The 21,213-nt window shown below is 39.3% G+C and overlaps 2 protein-coding genes across 2 annotated transcripts; both read left to right on the top strand.

The window, feature by feature from the left end:
* The first annotated feature begins 9,284 nt into the window (after positions 1-9,284).
* On the top strand, positions 9,285-10,223 carry LOC103303456 (olfactory receptor 51B5). The gene has a single exon (XM_008160457.2). The coding sequence runs from the start codon at positions 9,285-9,287 to the stop codon at positions 10,221-10,223; it is 939 nt and encodes a 312-aa protein (XP_008158679.1).
* A 9,537-nt stretch (positions 10,224-19,760) lies between these two features.
* On the top strand, positions 19,761-20,693 carry LOC103303457 (olfactory receptor 51B2-like). The gene has a single exon (XM_008160458.2). It carries the CDS (start codon positions 19,761-19,763, stop codon positions 20,691-20,693), a length of 933 nt encoding a protein of 310 aa, XP_008158680.2.
* Positions 20,694-21,213: the final 520 nt, after the last annotated feature.

Here is a 21,213-nt window from a genome sequence, read left to right as displayed (position 1 = left end):
ATGCCTCCTGCCTTGCATCTTTTTCATCCTTATTTGCAGCTTTGGCTTTGGAGATCTGGGGCTTTGAACAGAAGTCCCCAAGGTCTCTGTCTGTGTCCCAGCTTTTCCTTAAGCCCTATTGTTAAGAGAGTGATAAATTATATCCATCAGTATATGGAAGGAAAAGTAGACCAGTTAAGGATCTGAACTAAAATACAGTTCTTCAGGATGCACTTTTCCCCAGCTGTTTATGAGAACTCCCAACCCCTGTCACTATAATGAAGAATGTGTGAAAATTACCGGAGAGTAAGGCATTAGTTTTGGTGAAGTAAAAGAATTTCTCTACCATGGCTAGGTGGCTTAGCTGGTTGGAGCATCGTCCTAGTACACCAAAAGTGTTCAGGGAACATACCCTACGTTGTGGGTTCAATCCCATGTTGTGGTACATACAGGAAACAATTGATTGATGTTCTCTCTCATATTGATGTTGATGTTGTTTTTCTCGCTCTCTCTTTCTCTTTATTTAAACAAATCAATAAAAACATTGATTTTTAAAAGTTTCTTCCCATCCAACTTCTTTTCCATAGTTTTGATTTCTGGCTGCAGCCACTGGAGCTGAGAGCCTTGCCTCATGAAAAAAGAGAGAACACCTTTCCAGTGGCTGATTCCCCCTGATTTCTCTCTCTACATCCTCCATCTCCTAAGAAGACAGAACAAGATGGAAGTTTTTCACCCTCCTTGGTGGCACATGTATCCATTTCTTTTTATTATTATTTTCCAATTACAGTTGACATTCAATATATATATTAGTTTCAGGTATACAGCATAGTGGGTAGATATTGATATAATTTACAAAGTGGTCCCCTCAATAAGTCTACTACCCACCTACATAGTTATTACAATGTTATTGACTATATTTTCTATGCTATACTTTTACATACCCATGACTATTTTGTAAGTGAATTTGTACTTCTAAATTCTTCACCTTTTCACCCACCCATCCTCTCTCCCCTCTTCCACCTGGCAACTGTCAATTTGTTCATGAATGAGAGTCATTTTTAATCAAGTTATAAGTAAGATATGGAGGACAGGAATCATAAAGCCAATTGTCTGGAATCCAGGGGTCTTATATTGGAATTTGAGTATTTCATTTACGTTTTGACTCTGGTTCTTGCTTTGCCACTTTGGGCAAGTTATGTAACCTCCTTGTTCCCTCTTTCTAAAATGCACATCATAATTATTGCATAAGACTATGTTGAGGTTTAAATATAAAGCACTTAGAACAGTATTTAACATGTAATAAGCAGTTAGTTAATGTTAGATATTATTATGTTATAATCAATGGCACTTATTTTAATCATTTGTATTTTAGAGTATCTTTCCCCATTCAACATTCAACTATTTGAGAAATAGACTCCATTTTTTTACAATTTTATGGCACATATATATCTTAATGATTAAACTATAGAATCAATGTAAGGTTCTCCAATTTCTAGTACTGGAGGTAGAATCACAGGCAATTTAATGATATGTCTCTGATTGATGGAGAGCAATTTTCACTTTTTTATTAAAGTCACAAACTCATGAGCACCATTCTACTTAGCAAAAAATTTTAAAAAGTCTACTACATTAGATATTAGTCATAGAAATATGTATAGAGGATAACAGATAAATGCTCAGATATATTTCTTTATTAGTGAAGAAAATGATGAAATTCAACTTAACTATGAATTAAATTAAATTAATTTTAATTAATTAATTATTGACAAAATGACGATGAAAACAAGATTGAGAAAATGTATTTAGGTAAACCTGAACTGACAATCAAGAATGGCTGCAAGTGAGCATTTCTTTAGTAAAAAATACTATAAATTTACATAAGAAAACATGAATGAATCATAAAGGTCTAGGTCAATGAATTTGTTGCAAAAATAAGTTCTTCATTGTACCAACCACTATAAATAAGAAGTAGAATTTTATCAGCTTAGCAAAACCCCCTTTGTGTCCCTATTCAGTCTACCTCCAAGATGGGTTTTACATAGTTGTAACCTTCATAAAGTAGAATCATACTCTATGTGTTCTTTTTGTCTGGCATCAATATTCATCATTAAGTTTATGAAAAATATCCATGTAGCAGTACTTTGTTCATTTTTATTTCTATACAGTATCCCATTGTAAAAATATACCCTATATTTATTTTTTGATTCTTGATAGTAATAGTTGCAACTATTGCAAAAAGTACTGCTCTTATTATTAAGGTACATATTTATTTGACTGTTTTGTGCACATAGGTATGAATTTCTGTTGGGCCTAAGCATTGGAATATAATTTCTTGGATGAGTATATATTTATTTATAGTAGACTAGTAGCCCATTGCATGATATCATATTCAGTAGCTGCCGGCCGCTTCCGTGGGAGCCGGCGGGTACTGCAGCCGCAGCCGGGAGTTGTGCTGCTTCCATGGGAGCCTTGCCGCTTCTGTGGGAGGTGGAACTGAGCCCTCTGCGCCTACAGGAGCTGGGAGGGAGCCATGTGGCTTCCGCGGGAGCTGGGAGGGACCTGCACCGATTCTGAGGGAGGCGGGAGGGAACCACGCTGCTTCCACGGGAGGCGGGCCCGCCATCTCCTCTCCGGGCCTGTGCTCAGCCGCGGAGGCTGCAGGCTGGCCCCCTGCCCTGTCCGTGTCCAGTCCAGCTCTGGGGGTTAGCTGGAGCCAATGTGTGGTGGCTCACCGGTCCCCTGTCTCTGTCTCCGTCTCCACTTTGGGCCTCACCTGTGTGGGCAACCTCCTCCTGTCTGGTTGTGACTCACTGCATCCCAGCCTAATTTGCAAAATTCCTCTTTCTATATATAGATAATAACAAATATTTTCTAAAGTGATTAAACAATTTCATATTTTGCTAATCCTATATAATCCTATCTAATAAAACAGTAATATGCAAATCATCACTCTGCTACACTCACAAGCCACGCCCACCAGGCGATCAGAGAGCAAATATGCAAATACATCCAACCAAGATGGCTGCAGCCTAGGAGAGCAGCCATGGTTGGAACTGGGCGATCGGAGCCGAAGATCAGAGGGGAAGATCGGAGCCAGCTGGGGTCCCCCACAGGCGATCAGAGCCAGCTGGGGTCCTCTGCAGGTGATTGGAGCCAGCTGGGGGTACCTGCCCAGGGCCCGAGCCTCAAACAGAGGCTTGAGACCTTGGCCAGGGGTGGAGCCTGGCGATCGAGCCAGCTGGGGGTCCCCTGCCAAGGGCTGAAGGCTTTAGGCCTTGGCAGAGGCGGAGCCGGAGATCACAGGAGATAGGTGTGAACTACAGAGGAAATACCTTTTCTGACCACTCACTGGCTAAGCTCCCTGTATGCCACTGGTACTATTCTTAGTAACTTGGGTAGAAGAATCCAAAAAGGTGATCTAGGGCTTTTCCACCACACTCCTGGAAAAAAAAATGAAGGTCCGCTGCTGGAGGGCTAAGAAATGTCATAACCTGCCTTACACGGATTGGCTCAGTAGATAATGCCTAGGTTTGCCAACCGCAGATTCCACGTTAGATTCTGATCAAGGGCATGTACCTAAGTTGCAGGCTCCTCTCTGGCTGGGGCCCAGGTCAGGGCTCATGCAGGAGGCAACCAATCTAAGTATTCCTCTCACTTTGATGTCCCTCTGTCTTTCCCTTTCTCTTTCACATTCTCTAAAAGTCAATGGAAACATATACTCAGATGAGGATAAAAAAAAAAAAAAAAGAAAGAAATGTTGTATTCTATGAGAGACACATCTTGAAAATGCCTAAAGAAAGTTGTCATTTTTTCTTGGTGAAGGGACTGGAGTCCGTGTTGATGAAAACACCTTGGTGGCTGTGGTGACTGGCAGTGGCTCCAGCAGTGGGGTGATGGGGCTGGTGCCTTTCCCTGATCAGCCCGGTTGTCTCTCACAAAGGGAGGCCAGACTGCAGCTTAGGCCCGCTCCTTATGGGGAGCAGGCCTAAGCCATCAGTAGGACATACCCTGAGGGCTCCCAGTATGTGAGAGGGGACAGGCTGGGCTGAGGAGACACCCCCAGTGCACGAATTTTGTGCACCGAGCCCCTAGTCCTATATAATAAAAGCCTAATATGCTAAGTGTCTGACCATTAGTTAGACTGTTCGACCAGTAACTATAATGTGGACTGACAACCAGGGAGCAGATGTTCCGACTGGTAGGTTAGCTTGCTGCTGGGGTCCGGCAGATTGGAACTGAGTGAGACAGGCCACAGATGCCCTGGAACCCTCCCATGGTCTCTCCTCAGCCCCAATCATGCACTGGTGAGGTCCCTCGACCTGGTCTGTGCCCTCTCACAATCCGGGACCCCTCAGGGGATATCAGAGAGCTGGTTTCAGCCTGATCCCCGCAGGCCAGGCCGAGGGACCCCCACCAGTGAATCCATGCACTGGGCCTCTAGTAGTTCATAAGGCTCAATTGGTTCACATCCTTGACAACACTAGGTATTTACAGCTTTTTTAAAAAAGCTGAGTATGTAGTAGTATCTTATTATTTTGAATTGCATTTCCCTGATAAGTAATAATGTATACATTTTCATATATTTACTAGAGGCCCCATTCATGAACTGGGGAGGGGGTCCCTCAGCCTGGCCTGTACCTTCTCACAGACCAGGACCCCTCAGGGGATGTCTGACTGCCAGCTTAGGCCTGATAGCAACCAATCATTTTGGTTGATTTGCATATTAGCCTTTTATTATATAGGATTAGTTACTTACTCCTCTCTGGAAGAACCTGTTCTCGTCTTTTGCCCATTAAGAAAGTAGGTTGTCTGATATTTTCTTATTGATTTTTAGATATTATTGATAAGGTATTTATGTGAGTCTTGGGTCACATATATATATATATATATATATATATGACAAATATCTTTACTACTCTATAGCTGTCTTTCTTATTTTCTTAATTATTGTTTCATGGCAATAAGTTATTTTTAATGCAAACTTATTTATGGTTTTTGTTTTTGTGAAATGTTTAAGAGATATTAAATATTAAAACAATGAATAAAAATCCCTGTGTTTTAATACAATAGCTTTAAGCTTTTAATAACTTTACCACAAATTTAATTGTGCCCATGGTATGAGGTTGATATCAAGAATCATTTTGTGTCCAGATTAATTCTGTGTCTTAATTTAGCCTACATTCTTTTCTGATAGAGTAAGGATCCTAGAGATTATAACCATGATCAGATGCACCCTTTCACATAGTTCCAACATTATCTTGTTAGCAGAAACAGTCATAATATCACCCGTGGAATGACAAGCAAGGCAATTTATGCTTTCATATATGGCCAAGCTACCTCAAGACTATGCTCTTGTCATAGGCTGGTCCTCCAGAATCAGGAGCTGAGACCGAATTTTGGGTGAAAGGTGTTTATTTGAGGTTAAAACCTTTGAAAAAAAACAAGAAAGCAGAATTTGGCAGAGGAAGAAATCAGATTGAGATACAGGCTGACAAAGCCTCATCCAAGCTACCAGAAAGCTCTGCAACAAGTATACTCAACAGTCTTACCCCATGTTGGGATTGAAATGGCCAGAATATTGAAACCTCTCCTCAGTCACCTAAAACCAGTCATAGGCAGTGTAGTTCCTATCAGGGGTGGAGTGAAAACTATAGATGTTATCATGCCTGGCACTAAAGGGATGGGGTGTAATTACCTGAAGTACTGTGCTATCAGTATGTTGACTGCACTTCTAGAAAAAACAAGAAAAATTCTGGCAAGATGAATTCAAAAAGGACTCATGTGGGCTGTAGATTGTGGGTTCATGTATGGTACTGGGGGAGGCGGACATGCATTTACTTTATTTACTCTAGTCCACTTAACGTCCCACTGATCAACTAACTTTGAGATAAACCTAGGAGAAAATAGAATTCAAATGACTTCTTACAAAAGGATGTTCAAATATCCTCATGAGAGCAACTGGAAATAATTGACCTATGAAGGAAATGTGGAGAATAAATGGCCGCCCATAGACTACACCAGGGTCTCTGGGGCCATAAAGACAAGTGCTCTGAGTCCTCACACAAAGCTACCACCTGAGGCTCTATTAGCTCCATACCTTACTTGGAGACGATGCTTTAATTCCTTGGGGAAGATTATTTTAGTGTTGCATTTTATTCACAGGAGGGGTTCAGATGGAGAAAATACTGGCACCTCAGCACTGCTGAAAACTTGCAGCTGGATCCCATCTCTACAGGAACAGATAACTTCAAAAATTACATTTGAATATTTGAAAATCGTTAATTTCGGGGGGAAAACAGTTTAGGAAACTCTTCTGGTATGTGACCAGAAAAAAAGTAGGACATGCATTTGCTCTAATTCAACAGTATTGACTGATGAAAATTTTCTCCCAAGTAAGTATATATTTCTCTGACTTCCCCTTTTGAGTAAATGATTTAATCATTCTCTAATTTGCTCAAACTAGAAATCTAGAGTCAATCTCATTTAGTATTTCTCTCTCTTACTTCCAACATATCAGCAAGCCTTGGGACTACCACAAATGTATCCTTTTCTGTTTACATTGTCTTCATCTCCACTGCTGCTCTCCTAGTCAAGTCAGGATCACTCCTCAGGTGAAGTATTGCAATAATTTTCCAACTACTTCCTTTGCTTTTATCTTGCTTGATTTTCTACTCTTTACATAGCAGTTCAAGTGATAATTTAAAATTGCAAATTAGAATGTCATCATGCTCTCCTCCATTGTGATTTTAAACTCTTTAATATCTTCTCATCATATTTATAGTAAAAACAAAGTTCCTGATGTTATCTATTAGGCCTATGAGAGCACTGCCTAGGTGTCTGACATTACCTATTGTCCTTCTATTATCTGCTCACCAAGCTCCAAACGTACTAATTTTCCCCTCTCAATGAAATGACCCTTTTCTAGGTCTTCATAAGTCCAGCCTTTCTTTGTTATTCACGTTTTAGGTCAAAAGTCAAATCCTCAGAGATGCAGTCCTAGATCATCCAAATTATTATACTAAACTGTATGCAATACCACCCCAATCAATCTCCATTTAATAGTGTTGTTTTATTTTAAAATTGCACTTATATTTATCTAAATTTTTTAAATTTATTTTTTAACTTAATTTATGGCTGATAAAATCAGAGACTTTGTCTTATCATTTAATTCCACTGCTTAAAATGTCATGCCTACACAGTGGGTGCTCAAAAATATTGGGAAAAGTAATGTATATATGTGAAATTATATATGTGTGTGTGTGTGTGTGTGTGTGTGTGTGCGTGTGTGCGCGCGCACGCTTCTAGGTATATATGTACATATATATGCATAATAGACATGTACACTGAGTGGCCAGATTATTATGACCACCCCATCAGTACTTCATTGGGCCAACTTTGCCTTCAATACTGCAGCGATTCTTCTTGGCATTGATTCCACGAGATGTTGAAAGGTGATGCGAGGAATCTGACACCATGCCTGATGAATAGCACTGTCCAGTTCTGTGAGATTTGATGGCTGTGGAACCAGCTGCCTGATGGCTCTTTTAACTTCGTCCCACAAATGCTTAATTGGATTGAGATCTGGTGATTGTGGGGGCCACCTAAGCAAGGTAAAGTCTCCCTCATGTTCTTGAAACCACTCCTGCACAATGCGAGCACCGTGGCATAGCGCATTGTCTTGTTGGAAGAAGCCATCTCCATTGGGATATGCCATCAACGTGATAGGATGAACTTGATCAGCAACGATACTTTGGTATGTTGTACTATTCAGACGTTGTTCCACACAAATTAAAGGGCCCAAATCATGCCAGGAAAACATGCCCCAAACCATAACACTGACCCCACCAGCTTGAAGGGTTGTACTCATGCATGTGGGGTGCATGCTTTCATGCTGTTTCTGTGAAATTCTCACTCTGCCATCTGCATGATGCAACTGGAAATGTAATTCATTGGACCACATGACTTTTTTCCAATGCTTGACTGTCCAATCCTTGTGTTCCTGTGCGAATTGGAGATGTTTTATCTTGGTAACTGCAGACAGCAAAGGTGTTCAAACAGGCCTTCGCTTCCATATCCCATACAATGCAGTGTATGGCTAATTGCCTACAAATGTCAGGTGATCATAATAATCTGGCCACTCAGTGTATATGTAGTATGTGTATATGTAATATCATATGTTAGATACTTTGCTAGTGGTTGAGCAAAGCAAATAAAATGTGGTTTCTATATGAAAGAAGCTCATAACCTAGTGGCAGAAGAGATATTAAACCTTATTAAATTATTTCCTCCACTAACAGATAACTTTCTGCTAGTAGCAACAGAGCTCTCATTTAGTATTGGATAGGACAGATTCAGAAACCTATGGCTGAATATAAAAGGAAGGACATCAGGATGATGGTTGCTTAAATACAAATGAAGAATTATAAAGGAAGAAATCAGGTCCCGGGGATATACTGTAGTGGACCACAGAAAAAAAATAATGGGGGGAAGAGAAAGAAACTCTAGAAATAAGAAAAGATAAATTTTTCAAATTGAAGGAGAAACTCTATTATGAGTGTTATCCTTGTCTGACCTAATCATTTATTTCAACTCAAGTGTCTATGACCACCTAACTTCCAATTACTCTGGGCTATCGTAATAAGGACTAAGTAGTTCTGCCATGTCCAGGAAAAAGCTAACGAAGATAATGTAAACATTTTTGTTTTTTTCTTTCCATCACTAATCTATGGAATTGGAAAGCAAAGTATCTCTTTTTCATATCTATTTTCTCCTTAACAAAAGTGCTAGTGACACAGCTTATTTTCCCACACTTTTCTCATAGAATCCTGGATCTTTTGTTGAGAATCCAGAGGAACCATGCATATGCAGGATAATGTGGGTTAGGAATCACTACTGTGAACTCAATTATAGCTTTGGGTAGTAGAACGGAGTAAGGTAATTGTTTGGTTCCTTGAAATCCCTCATGTATGGATTCTTCTGTGAAGTCTGCATAGTTGATGGGAATGGTTTCTAAGTTGTAGCATCAAAATTTCCTGGGGAACTTGTTAAAATTCAGATAATCCTATAAAACTCTAAGAATGTGAGTAGGTATGAGATGGTCCCTGGAATATGCAGTTAAGGACACAAAAGATACAGGTTTTCCTAAGAATATGTTTTCAAAAACAATGGCTTATATCGATGTTATTATTACTTTTAGGTAAGAATTCTGTGACGATATATTTGGAGTACTACCTTGAACACAGCTACATTTCTGTGGTAATAACTGAGGAGAAAAAAAAAGAACATTTCTTCTGGATAAACCTAACATGTGGCCCAACAGCAGCTTCAGTTCCTTCCTGTTGACTGGTTTTCCAAGCTTGGAGGCAGCTCACCACTGGATTTCTATACCCTTCTTTTTTGTTTACATCTCTGTCCTTTTTGGCAATGGCACCCTCCTCCTTCTCATTAAGGAAGATCACAATCTTCATGAGCCTATGTACTATTTCCTGGCCATGTTGGCAGCCACTGACCTGGGGCTGACCTTAACCACAATGCCCACGGTGATGGGAGTCCTCTGGTTGGACCATAGGGAGATTGGAAATGTAGCCTGTTTTTCTCAAGCCTACTTTATACATTCACTTTCTTTTGTAGAGTCTGGTGTTTTGCTGGCTATGGCCTATGATCGTTTTATTGCCATTTGCAACCCCCTTAGATATACCTCTATACTCACTAATACTCGAGTAATGAAAATTGGGCTGGTAGTTCTGACGAGGGGATTTGTATCTGTTGTTCCCCCAATTTTACCCCTCTATTTTTTTCCATATTGCCATTCCCATGTCCTTTCCCATGCATTCTGCCTTCATCAGGATGTCATCAAACTGGCCTGTGCTGATACCACCTTCAATCGGCTGTATCCGGTTGTGCTTGTAGTCCTTATATTTGTACTGGATTCTCTGATTATTCTCATCTCCTATGTGTTGATACTCAAGAGTGTCCTGAGCATTGCCTCCAGAGATGAGCGGGCCAAGGCCCTCAACACCTGTGTCTCCCACATCTGCTGTGTCCTGGTTTTCTACATCACAGTGATTGGATTGTCTCTAATTCATCGGTTTGGAAAGGAGGTTCCACATATTGTCCACCTCATTATGAGCTATGTCTATTTTCTGTTTCCTCCATTAATGAATCCTATAATCTATAGTGTCAAAACCAAGCAGATCCAGAGTGGTGTTCTTCACCTTTTCACTACCCATAAAGTTAGAACCTGATCTCTGACCATCACAGCCCTTCATTTGCGAACTCTGGCTTGTGACATGGGAGCAAAGAAGTTTCATATCAACCACCCATGATCATATTTCTTGGTAAAATAATTATCAAATTAGAGCTACAAGTTATTCTAAGGTAGCTCAGGTTTTAGACCTAATGTAGTTTGTACAATATAAAAAATCTGTATACTAAATATTTCTGTTTGACACTCAATTCTTATAATAATACTAATTTAGGTGTTTACAGTTGTATCTATAATGTAACTATCATGTATTTCTTTAGAATTAGAAAGGTAGCAGGTTGGAACAGAGTTATAAAATTGTGAGTTGGTTTGGGTGAAATAGAGTAAAGTTTTGTATATTTATACCCAATTAAATCTCAAACTCCCACAAATTCCCCCACAGATATCCATACAAACTATGGGGACCTATATGCTTGGTCACTGAAGCCCTGAAGTTCCCTGGGGAAAAAAAAATGAATTCTTTCTTAAATAGTGTTGTAATTGTCATATCAACTACCTGATTGGTTCCTTCCTCCTCCATCAAGTGATAAAAGAAACAATGAATAAATGAGAAGAAATACACCTAGTCCTTGTACCTTCTATCTTTGTCCTCATTACAACCCTACTATGCCAATCTTTAGCTAGGATTTTGGTACCATCTCCAGAACACTCACTAGAGACTAACTAGTGGGTTTGAGTAGAAGAGGCAATTTCTTCTTCCTCCTTTTGCTATGAATAAGGTCTAAGGGACTGAAGGAATAGGTTTTCATATCTTTTGGGGAAAATAGTCACTTTCTAGATGTAGCCTGACTTTATTTTATAAAGTGTGAATGTCCCAAGGAATAAAATATTATTTTTATTTGATCAAAATTTTATGATGAGTTAGGAAGGGACCTGTGACCCAAGTTAAAATATCCTTAAAAAGTGTAGTTTATATCTTTATTACATCTAAATCAGAGCAGGAAGAGAACCAAGTGAGCCAGGAAATGGAACTAGATAGAAGATATTATTGACATCATTGGTCCTTTGTCCAGATCGCTTTGCAAAACTGTACACCTATCCCTTGCTCCTATAATTGTTGGCTTCTCATTGTCCACATTACAACTTCCTTCAAGTTATTTACTCTCAACCCAGTTAGAATTGCCTCACCAAGATTATGGCCCCTGGGGCCAAGGAAGAAGGCTATGGACATATACTGACCATCTTGCCTCCTGAAGTTCAACTCCAGATTGGAGTTTGTATGCCCTTACTTATCTCCTTCCCTGTATCCTCTGCTTTTCATCATTTCCTGTCTCCCGAAGGCATTCATTAATAAATTGCATGCATCTAAATTCCTGTCTCAGGCTTTGCTTATAGGGAGTGCAACATAAGAAACCTACAACTCTCATTTTTTCCCCATTTCATCAATAAATGTAACTGAAAAGACCAAGGTTATAAAAAGAGAATAACTATGATTTTGCTCATTTTAATCCATTTATCCTCTATGATATCCAAGTAACACTGTCTGAATATCACATGTTAAATATGACTATGAGTGTGATGGTAAATTATGTCCTGTTTTCAATTATCTGTAAGTCTTACTGTGGTAAAATGCCAGGTATTATTAGCAATCATTTTGCAACAGTGTCTCCCAAGAAAAACTACAAATAGGTTTTGTATATATAAGCAGGGTAGATTTCAGAGTCGTCCACTAGGCCAACATACCAACACATCAGTGAATCTCCTTCATGTAGAACAATCTGTGAAGTCTGTAATTTAGCATATAATCATTGAAGACAAAAACAAAAGCCCAAACAAACACTTGCATGGATAAGTGATTAATAAATTCACTGGTGGCCTATTGATTTAAATAAACAGCATTTAGTACAGGAGATCTAGTGTATATAAGAATTTATACTAGGAAAAAGTTTTTCAGTATCAGTGTCTCTCTTCTAATATAGCATGGATTTAAAAATATAATTTCCATAAGGATATTAAGTTGGAGTTAGGAAATAAAATCCTGAGTGTGCATTCCTGTGAATTAAAAAAAATCTTTAAAAAGATCAGAGAGTGAGAAATATTAGAGATACACTGAAAATCCAACATATCACCTAACAAGTCAGCAGGTTATTTCTCCTCCAAATACAAAATGAATTCATGCTAGGTGAAGGGCAGATGAGTTTCATTCAGTTAATTAACAAATGTTGGGTTCCTTCATAGGAGTACAAACTTTTATAGTATAAATTAAAGGTGACGTATTTAATGATACTTATTAAACACTAGAGGCCTGGTGCATGAAATTGATGCATGTGTGTGTGTGTCTCTCAGCCTAGCCTGCACCCTCTCCAATCTGGGATCCCTTGAGGGATGTCCAAATGCTCATTTAGCCCCGATCCATTGCAGATCGGGCCAAAATGGGCAGTTGGACATCCCTCTCACAATCCAGGACTGCTGGCTCCCAACTGCTCTCCTTCCTGCCTTCCTAATTGCCCCTAACCACTTCTGCCTGCCAGCCTGATCACCCCCTAACCACTCCCCTGCCATCCTGATCGATGCCTAACAGCTCCCCAGCCAGCCCAATTGCCCCTAACTGCCCTCCCCTACAGGCCTGGTCACCCCTAACTGCTCTCCCCTGCAGGCCTGGTTTCCCACAACTGCCCTCCCCTGCCAGCTATCTTGTGGCGGCCATCTTGTGTCCACATGGCGTGGCCATCTTTGACCACATGGAGGTGGCCATCTTGTGTATTGAAGTGATGATCAATTTGCATATTACTCTTTTATTATATAGGATTATGAGTATTAAATTAGATTAGAAATATTTAAAGGGCCAGGGATTTCTCTATGCAATTATAGAATGTAAATCAATTTTTATTTTGTAGCTTAAATCCTCAGACAGGATCATTATTATGAACTAGAGGCACCGTGCATGAAATTCATGCACGGGGGGGAGGATGTCTCTCAGCCCAGTCTGCACCCTCCCAATCTGGGATCCCTCTCCCAATCCAGTACTGCTGGCTCCCAACCATTCACCTGCCTGGCTGCCTGATTGCCCCTAATTGCTTCTGCCTGCCAGCCCAATCACCCCTAACCACTTCCCTGCCAGCCTGATTGATACCTAACTGCTCCCCAGCTGGCCAAATTGCCCCTAACTGCCCTCCCCTTCAGGCCTAGTCACCCCCAACTGTCCTCCCCTGTGGGCCCGGTCACCCCTAACTGCCCTCCCTTACAGCCTGGCTGCTTAATGAGACAATATGCCCTTCCCTGCCAGCCTGGTTGCCCCCAACTGCCCTCCCCTGCCGGCCATCTTATGGTGGCCATCTTGTGTCCACATGGGGGTAGCCATCTTTGACCATATGGGGGTGGCCATGTGTGTGTTGGAGTGACAGTCAATTTGCATATTACATCTTTATTATATAGGATAAGCTCATACACAAAATTCATTTAGATAGGATATTTATGAGTTTATGTCCTTAGACACTAATATGTGTCACCAAGGTGACAGGTAGCAGTGGCAGTGAATAGTGAAGAGTCCATTCAAGGGAATAAATTAAATTATTTCATCTGCTCAGGCTAATGTGCAATGCTGAAGGCTGACATAACAAAATCAAACTCCATAAAAAAGGAGGCTATAAAATGTCAACACAGGCTTACTCCACAAATTGCAAGTTCTCTAAGGTAAAGACTTCCCTGAGTCATTAGTGAAGGTATTTAGATACTTGATTGTTACCTTCATCTATGTCATAAGTAATATGAAACAGGAATGGGACCTAAGCTCTGTGGCACCACAGCCAGATCCAGAGCTAAGGGATGGTAAGTCCTAGAGAAAATATTTTAACTCAAAAAGGTAAGATATCTCCACTAATAAAAGAGAAACATGCAAGTTGACTGTCACTTCATGATGCCCACCACCCAATCAGGAGTGAGTATGCAAATTAACATGACAAAGATGCAGGCAACCCCTCCCCAAAGCCACTCCAGGCCTCTGGGCAGCACGCATGCAGGCACGAAGCAGCCAGGTGGAGCGGGATGCCTGCTATGAGGGGGAGGGCGGAGGGTGGAGGGAGCTACAGGAGCGGTGCTTAGGCTGGAGCGAAGACTGAAAGCTCTGGCTGAGAGAAGACTGAAGGTGGTAACCAGAGTGAAGGCCTGGGTCCCAAGTTGTGGAGGAAAACCAGTGCTGGCAGCCAGGGTAAGGAAGGCCTATTGCATGAATCTTTGTGCAATGGGCCTCTAGTTTAAAATAATGTGACTACTTGGATAAATTTAAAACATATTGTCTCATTAAAATTGAGCTCTGTGGCCCAAAATGAAATGGGCATTAACTGATGACTCTGGTCAGGAAACACTACATCAAAGGCTTTGAGAAGTCCTTCTAAATTTGAGAGGTTATGCAGCAGTGATTCTGTATTTTACAGGCAGTGCAGCAGGAAATATGAAGGAAATGAAAATGGTTTTGGGAACATGCATGACAGAGCTGTTCATGAATAGTTGCTTAACAAAGATAGTCACCATTAGTGCTTTGCTCACTTCCTCCCAGGCCCCCAAACCTGGTGATTTTGAGCTGTTCCTGTTCTCCAGAGACTTGTCCTCTACCTCACTAGAAAGTTATCTTAACCTTGCAGCATCTTGCCTCAAATGACTCCATTTTTTTCTAGAGACATTGTGTTGCCAGGAATGGTTTACATAGGGGTAGGAGTGTTACGTAGTTGAGAGGATAAACCTATCTTCAGATATATGATAGGACAACTTGGACATTATATAGATTACCTCGGGTGCTCACTACTTTCATCTCATTTTGAGTTCAAACTATGGCTATCCCATATTGTCACCCCCAAATTTGTACTTGATACAAAGAGTTTTCAGGCAAAGGGACATTCAGACTCAAGTCATTTCCAGAGACTGTCTCTTAATCATGACTTTCCAAATCCAACCAAGTTTTACAAAGGTTTATGAGCAGAGGAGAGCTCAGGAGGAATTTAACTGAATCTGAAATGTCGAAAGCCAAAATGTGACCTAAATGGTTGAATACATTGCATACACGCTCATTTTAAAGTCTCACAGTTGGGCTAGGATCCAGGATAAATTTAGGAGACAAGGCTTAGATAAGACAACAGAGTCCCTCAGATTCATATCTCTGCCAGAATATGAGTATACCCTTTCTACTCAATTACAAAGTATTACAGAAACTCAAGGATGGTAATAATACCTTCATCAATGTCCATGGCATCACCTTACTACAAGATACTTAAAGTGAAAGATTTTTTACTTGAATTGTTCTAGCAACAAGAACTATGACCTTTGGGTAAGACTAAAAGACAAATAAAAAGCTCACTGTTTGAATTTATTAACAATTGCACTCATATATGAGAAAATATAACTGCAGGAGTGTGTATGTCCAGTATTGTAATGAGTAATCTCATTTCAAACCAAGGAAAGGTGTCAGGAAATGATCAAGCTTCATCTAAATTTAGTGAGTTTATTTGCTCTAGGATTTAGGAATAACAAAGTCAAATGTAGTTTTGATGGTATCTTCTCTTCTTGAGGTGGGAATATGAAGGGACCAAGATGAACTGACAGCAAAACTTCCATCTCTTAAATGAAACTACAATTTTGTTTTCTGTTTGCAATGAAAATATGGGAACATAGGACACAGTTCTGGGGGCCCAACTCTTTCTCCCAAAGAGGCCAAGAAAATATATCTTAGAAGCCTAATTATCTACAGCTGCAGGGACCCTGGGGAACCATTTTTCTATACAGACAACTTCGCCAATTAATAACGTTAGCAGTCTTCAAAAGTAACATTTGTGCCACGTTCTACATCAAGATCCAGCAATTACTTCTCCCATTAATTCCTGGTGACCCAGGTAAGGCTCTGGTTGTCATGGAAGAACGGAATGGAGATAATAGAAAGGAAATAAAGATAACAGCTCTTCTTGGACTGCTCTTCCTTCATGTAGGTGTTGAAAGAAGGTAAATAGAAAACCGAGGAAAGCTATTATTTGTCTATATGGATCTGTCCAGTGAAATGCCCAAAGCTACCAAGAATATTCTTCCTACAACAGACATATTTTTGGAAGAGGCAAGAAGTGGAAGAAAGACTGATATTGAGAGTGAATGTGCAGAGCAGGGTCATCATGACACATATAGGACTGACTATGCTGCAGCTGCATCTTCTCTTCCTCTAGGTTTTGTTCTCTGTTTTCAGTGTTCTTTCTCTCATATCTTTCTATGTGACATTTCTGCTAACTCTTTCCTTTTCTGTGTCTTTTGCCTTCAGTAATTTGACTAATTCTCAGTTATAGAACAAAATAATTTCTATCCTTAAGAGTTGCTGTTCCATTAAAGATTAGAAATAAACATTGTATAAGAACTCCAGTGGGTAGACCAAGTCAGAACTGATCAATCATGTCCACAAATGGGGGAAAATTAAAGTCTGGAGGGCCCGATAGTAGCACACATACAGGTAGTTGGTAAGTTATTGGTAACTCTTATTTGGACATTTGTGAAAAGACAGTGTATGGATAAGACAGCTTACACATTAGCCAATTATGGTATCAGTATTATTTGGAAGTCAATGTCATTACATAAATCATTTTAGCCAGCAGCATACCCGGTAGGCAGTGCAGCCTGTTAATAATAATATAATTAAAATTTTATAAATAATGTCATGATCAGCAAACCAAAGTCTGTCATTTCTTCCAGGAGAATTGATGTTTAATATAGCAGTTAGTAATATAAACAATGCTAGTATTGGATTGGGAGTGCACCCACGTTTTAAATATGTTTTTTAGATTTTTTTAGAGAGAGAGAGAGAGAGAGAGAGAGAGAGAGAGAGAGAGAGAGAGAGAGAGACATTTGTGAGAGAATGTGAGAAAGAACCATCAGTTGCTTCCCATATGTGCCCTACTGGGGAATGAACCCGAAACCCAGGTAGGTATGTGCCCTGTGCCCTATCCTGGAATTGAACTGGCCACCTTTCAATGCACAGGACAACACTCAACCAACTGAGTCACACAGACCAAGGAAGTACACCTATGTTTTAATTAGAATGAGTTAATTAGAGACACTATGTCTGAAGGACTGATAGTAGAAATGTGAAAGACAAAATATTTGTGCTAAATTTTGTGCTGAAGCCTGGGTGATATAAGAAAGACATCTGGAACTTAGTTGAAGAGGGGCAAAGTGAAGGAAAAGATTGTAATAAAACCAAGAAGAGTGTAATGGATACAAAAAGGAAGAAGCAGGAGAATGATAGGATGGAGTAGACATTCAGCTGAAACTTAAAAGGTGCATGATCAAAACAGACAGAAACCATCAGAGGCACCCTGCCAGGGTCACCCAAAATTAGATGAACTATGCATATGAATGAAAAACAAATGTGTATGTTGTATAGGGCTTTTCCATGTGGCAATAGCTAATTGACATAATAATTAACTTAAACTAAGTATTGCTTTTTACTAATAGGTAAGATACAAATAATAGCAATCCTTACTGCCTTAGTTTTCTATTGCTTGGAATGGATTGCCCCAAACTGTGCTGTTAAATCAATATTTATTTATAATAGCACAGTTCTGTAGGTCAGAAGTTTAGCAGGTTTGACTGGTTTCTCTGCATAGGGAATCTTAAGGACAAAATCAAGGTTGTGTTGAACTCTTATTTGAAGGGTCTAGAGAAGAATCCATTTCCTAACTCACTCATATTGTTGGCAGAATTCAGTTTCTTGTGGCAATAAAAGTCTCAGGTCCCTGCCTTTTCTAGAATGTCATAGAATATTGGAATCATACAATATAGGGTGTTTTCACATTGGCTTCTTTTACTTAGTAAGATGAACAAAAGTTTACTTCATGCTTTTTTATGGCTTGATAATTTAGTTCCTTTTATCACTGAATAATATTCCATTGTTTGGAGTACCACAGTTAATTTATCCAGTGATCTAATGAAGGACATCTTGTTTGCTTTCAAGGTGTTTTTTTAAAAATCTTTGTTGTTGAGAGAATTACATATGTCCCCCTTTTCCCCCCATTGACCCCTTCTAGCTTACCCCCAACCCCCATCCCAGGCCTTCACCACCCTATTGTCTGTGTCCATGGGTTATGCATATATACATACAAGTTTTTTGTTGGTTTCTTCCCACCCACCCACTCCCACCTTCCCTTTTAGAATATGTGTAGACATAAATTTTTAACGCTTTTGGGTAGATACCAAGAAGTGCAATGATTACATTTTATGTAAGAGTAGGTTTAGTTTTTTTGTATGTAGCCACCAAACTGTCTTTCAAATGACTGTATCATTTTGCATTCCTACCAGCAATGGATGAGAATTTCTGTTGCTCCATATCCTTGCCAGTATTTGGTGGTTGTCAATATACAGGATTATGGCCACTTTACTAAGTGTGTAAATATCTGCTTTTTTTTTTTTTACCACTATATGCCCTGCATTGAGCACAAAACTATGAGGTTTAAAGAATCAAAAATTATCAGATGACTGAATAATATAGACATATCTAATTGCCTTTATTGAAACATTAAGAATTGGGGGAGTGGGGGAAGAGTCATTTTCAAGTTTTTACATTCTATCTTCTGGAGCCAAAAGCAATACTTCCTTGAAGCAAAAAGTTGTAAAACTTTATAAAATTTAATAATATAAAAATCCCATGAAGTCAGATAATATCTGAAAAGACTTCAGGCACCCTTCTTTGAGGGTCCCTAAATGGGGTGGTTCTATAGATTTGCTTAATAATTTAGCCACATAGAATATTGTAATGTGAGATTCAATTCAAGTAAAGATTGCATGACCCAAAGAAAGTTGTTTTTGTTTCTCACAAGATCATGATGTTTGTACCCTTAATGTTCATTTTGTAGTTACCATCAATTCCTATTTATTAAATCAATGAATGCATAATATGAATGAATGGTGAATCCAAAATGAAACTACCAAATTCTTTCCTATAATGTAAAACATGCTTACAATAGAGATGAGAATAATCTAGAAGACAGAACTAGAATTGGACAAAGGACCTTGGGTTTCAGTTGAGAGTAGGTCAGACATTTGGATAAGCATTAAGTGAAGATTTTGACCCAGATAATAAAGGGTTAGAAAATACTGGAATTAGAGAACTGGAATGAGAAATTTATGAAAGTGGGATACAAGGTTAGCACAATTCTATACAAAGACTGTGATTTCTTATTTTTAAATGATATGAAAAAATAATTTTATAGTCTAAAGGTGTACTCTCCAATACTGTAGCCTATGCTTAACTTGAATTAGGATTTTTTGTAATTGTAAACTAAATACTGGATTTTGAAGCATTAATACAATAAAATGTAAAACATTTTATCCATGATTTTTATACTGCTTACATTTGAAATAGTATTTTGAATATAGTGGATTAAGTAAAATACATTATTGAAATTATTTGTCACTCTTCCTTTTTAAAAACCTTAATATGCCTATTAGAAAATTTAAAATCACATATGTAGCTTAAATTATATTTCTACGGGACAAGGCTAATTTAGAGATACTTTATTTTTATTTGTTTGTTTCAATGCAGGGGTCCACCATGTGGTCCAACACTAGTGCTGCTCCTTTCCTACTGACTGGCTTCCCAGGTTTGGAGACATTTCATCCTTGGATTTCCATTGCCTTCTTTGTCATCTATATCTCCATCCTCCTTGGCAATGGCACTCTCCTCTTCCTTATCAGAGAAGACCACATTCTTCATGAGCCTATGTACTACTTTTTGGCTATACTGGCAGCCTCAGATCTAGGAGTAACTTTGACAACAATGCCCACTGTGCTTGGTGTTCTATGGCTGGATCACAGGGAGATTAGCCATGGGGCCTGCTATTTCCAAGCCTATCTAATCCATTCACTCTCAATTGTGGAGTCTGGAGTCTTGCTTGTTATGGCCTATGATCGTTTTATTGCCATCTGCAATCCCTTAAGATACACCTCCATTCTCACCAATGCTAAGGTGGTGAAGATAAGTCTAGGGGTTCTAATGAGAGGATTTATACTTATTGTGCCCATAATCATCACCCTTTCTGAATTCCCCTACTGCAGGTCCCATGTCCTCTCCCATGCCTTCTGCTTACACCAAGATGTGATCAAATTGGCCTGTGCTGACATTACTTTCAATAGACTTTATCCTATAGCCTTGGTCTCATTAACTGGCTTCTTGGACTCTATGCTTATCCTTATCTCTTATATCCTAATCCTTAAGACTGTTATGGGCATTGCTTCAGGTAAGGAGCAGACAAAAGCTCTAAACACCTGTGTTTCTCATATTAGCTGTGTACTGGTTTTTTATGTCACTGTGACTGGGCTGACCCTCATTCATCGATTTGGGAAATATGTGCCACATATAGTTCATATTATCATGAGTTATGTCTACTTTCTCTTCCCCCCATTTATGAATCCAATAATCTATAGTATTAAGACCAAGCAGATCCAGAATGGTATCAATCGTCTTCTCTCTTTCCATAGAACTTGAGCTTGATTTACTTACTTAGGGTGTTGTTCTCCCCATTGAAAGTTAAGTTTCGCAGCAGAATGAACTATATAATACCAATGTGTCTTAGAATCAAAGGAATTGGGATTCCTGTCATTTAAAAGACAAAGAGCCTCTTATTCTCAGCTCCTTGCCCCATCACATCACTAATGACATTGGCTTCAGTTCTGTTGCACTGCTTGATAGATTAGTTTGCTATTTTATTTTATTTTCTATTCTGGAAAAAATCATTACTATTAATGGTTTTGAGGTCAGTGACACTTAAAATGATTGCAGGGTCTACACAAAGAAAGGAGGATGAGATAACTTGATAGAGTTCTGTGTGGAAAAAACAGTTTAGATATTTTCTCTATGTCTTGGTTTTAGAAATCCCCCTTGGTACTGCATGGCATTAGAGAAGATCAGGAATAGATGAGAGTAAGGTATTCAGACCAAGAGAGGTCTTGCTGTTATAATAACCAGAAGCCAAACAAGAAGGATTTCAGCAGACCAACGTGGTTAG

This window comes from Eptesicus fuscus, chromosome 13, assembly GCF_027574615.1.
Source record: "Eptesicus fuscus isolate TK198812 chromosome 13, DD_ASM_mEF_20220401, whole genome shotgun sequence".
Taxonomy (NCBI): Eukaryota; Metazoa; Chordata; class Mammalia; order Chiroptera; family Vespertilionidae; genus Eptesicus; species Eptesicus fuscus.
The sequence above is the reverse complement of the archived record's forward strand: the minus strand, read 5'-3'. Positions and strand labels throughout refer to the sequence as shown.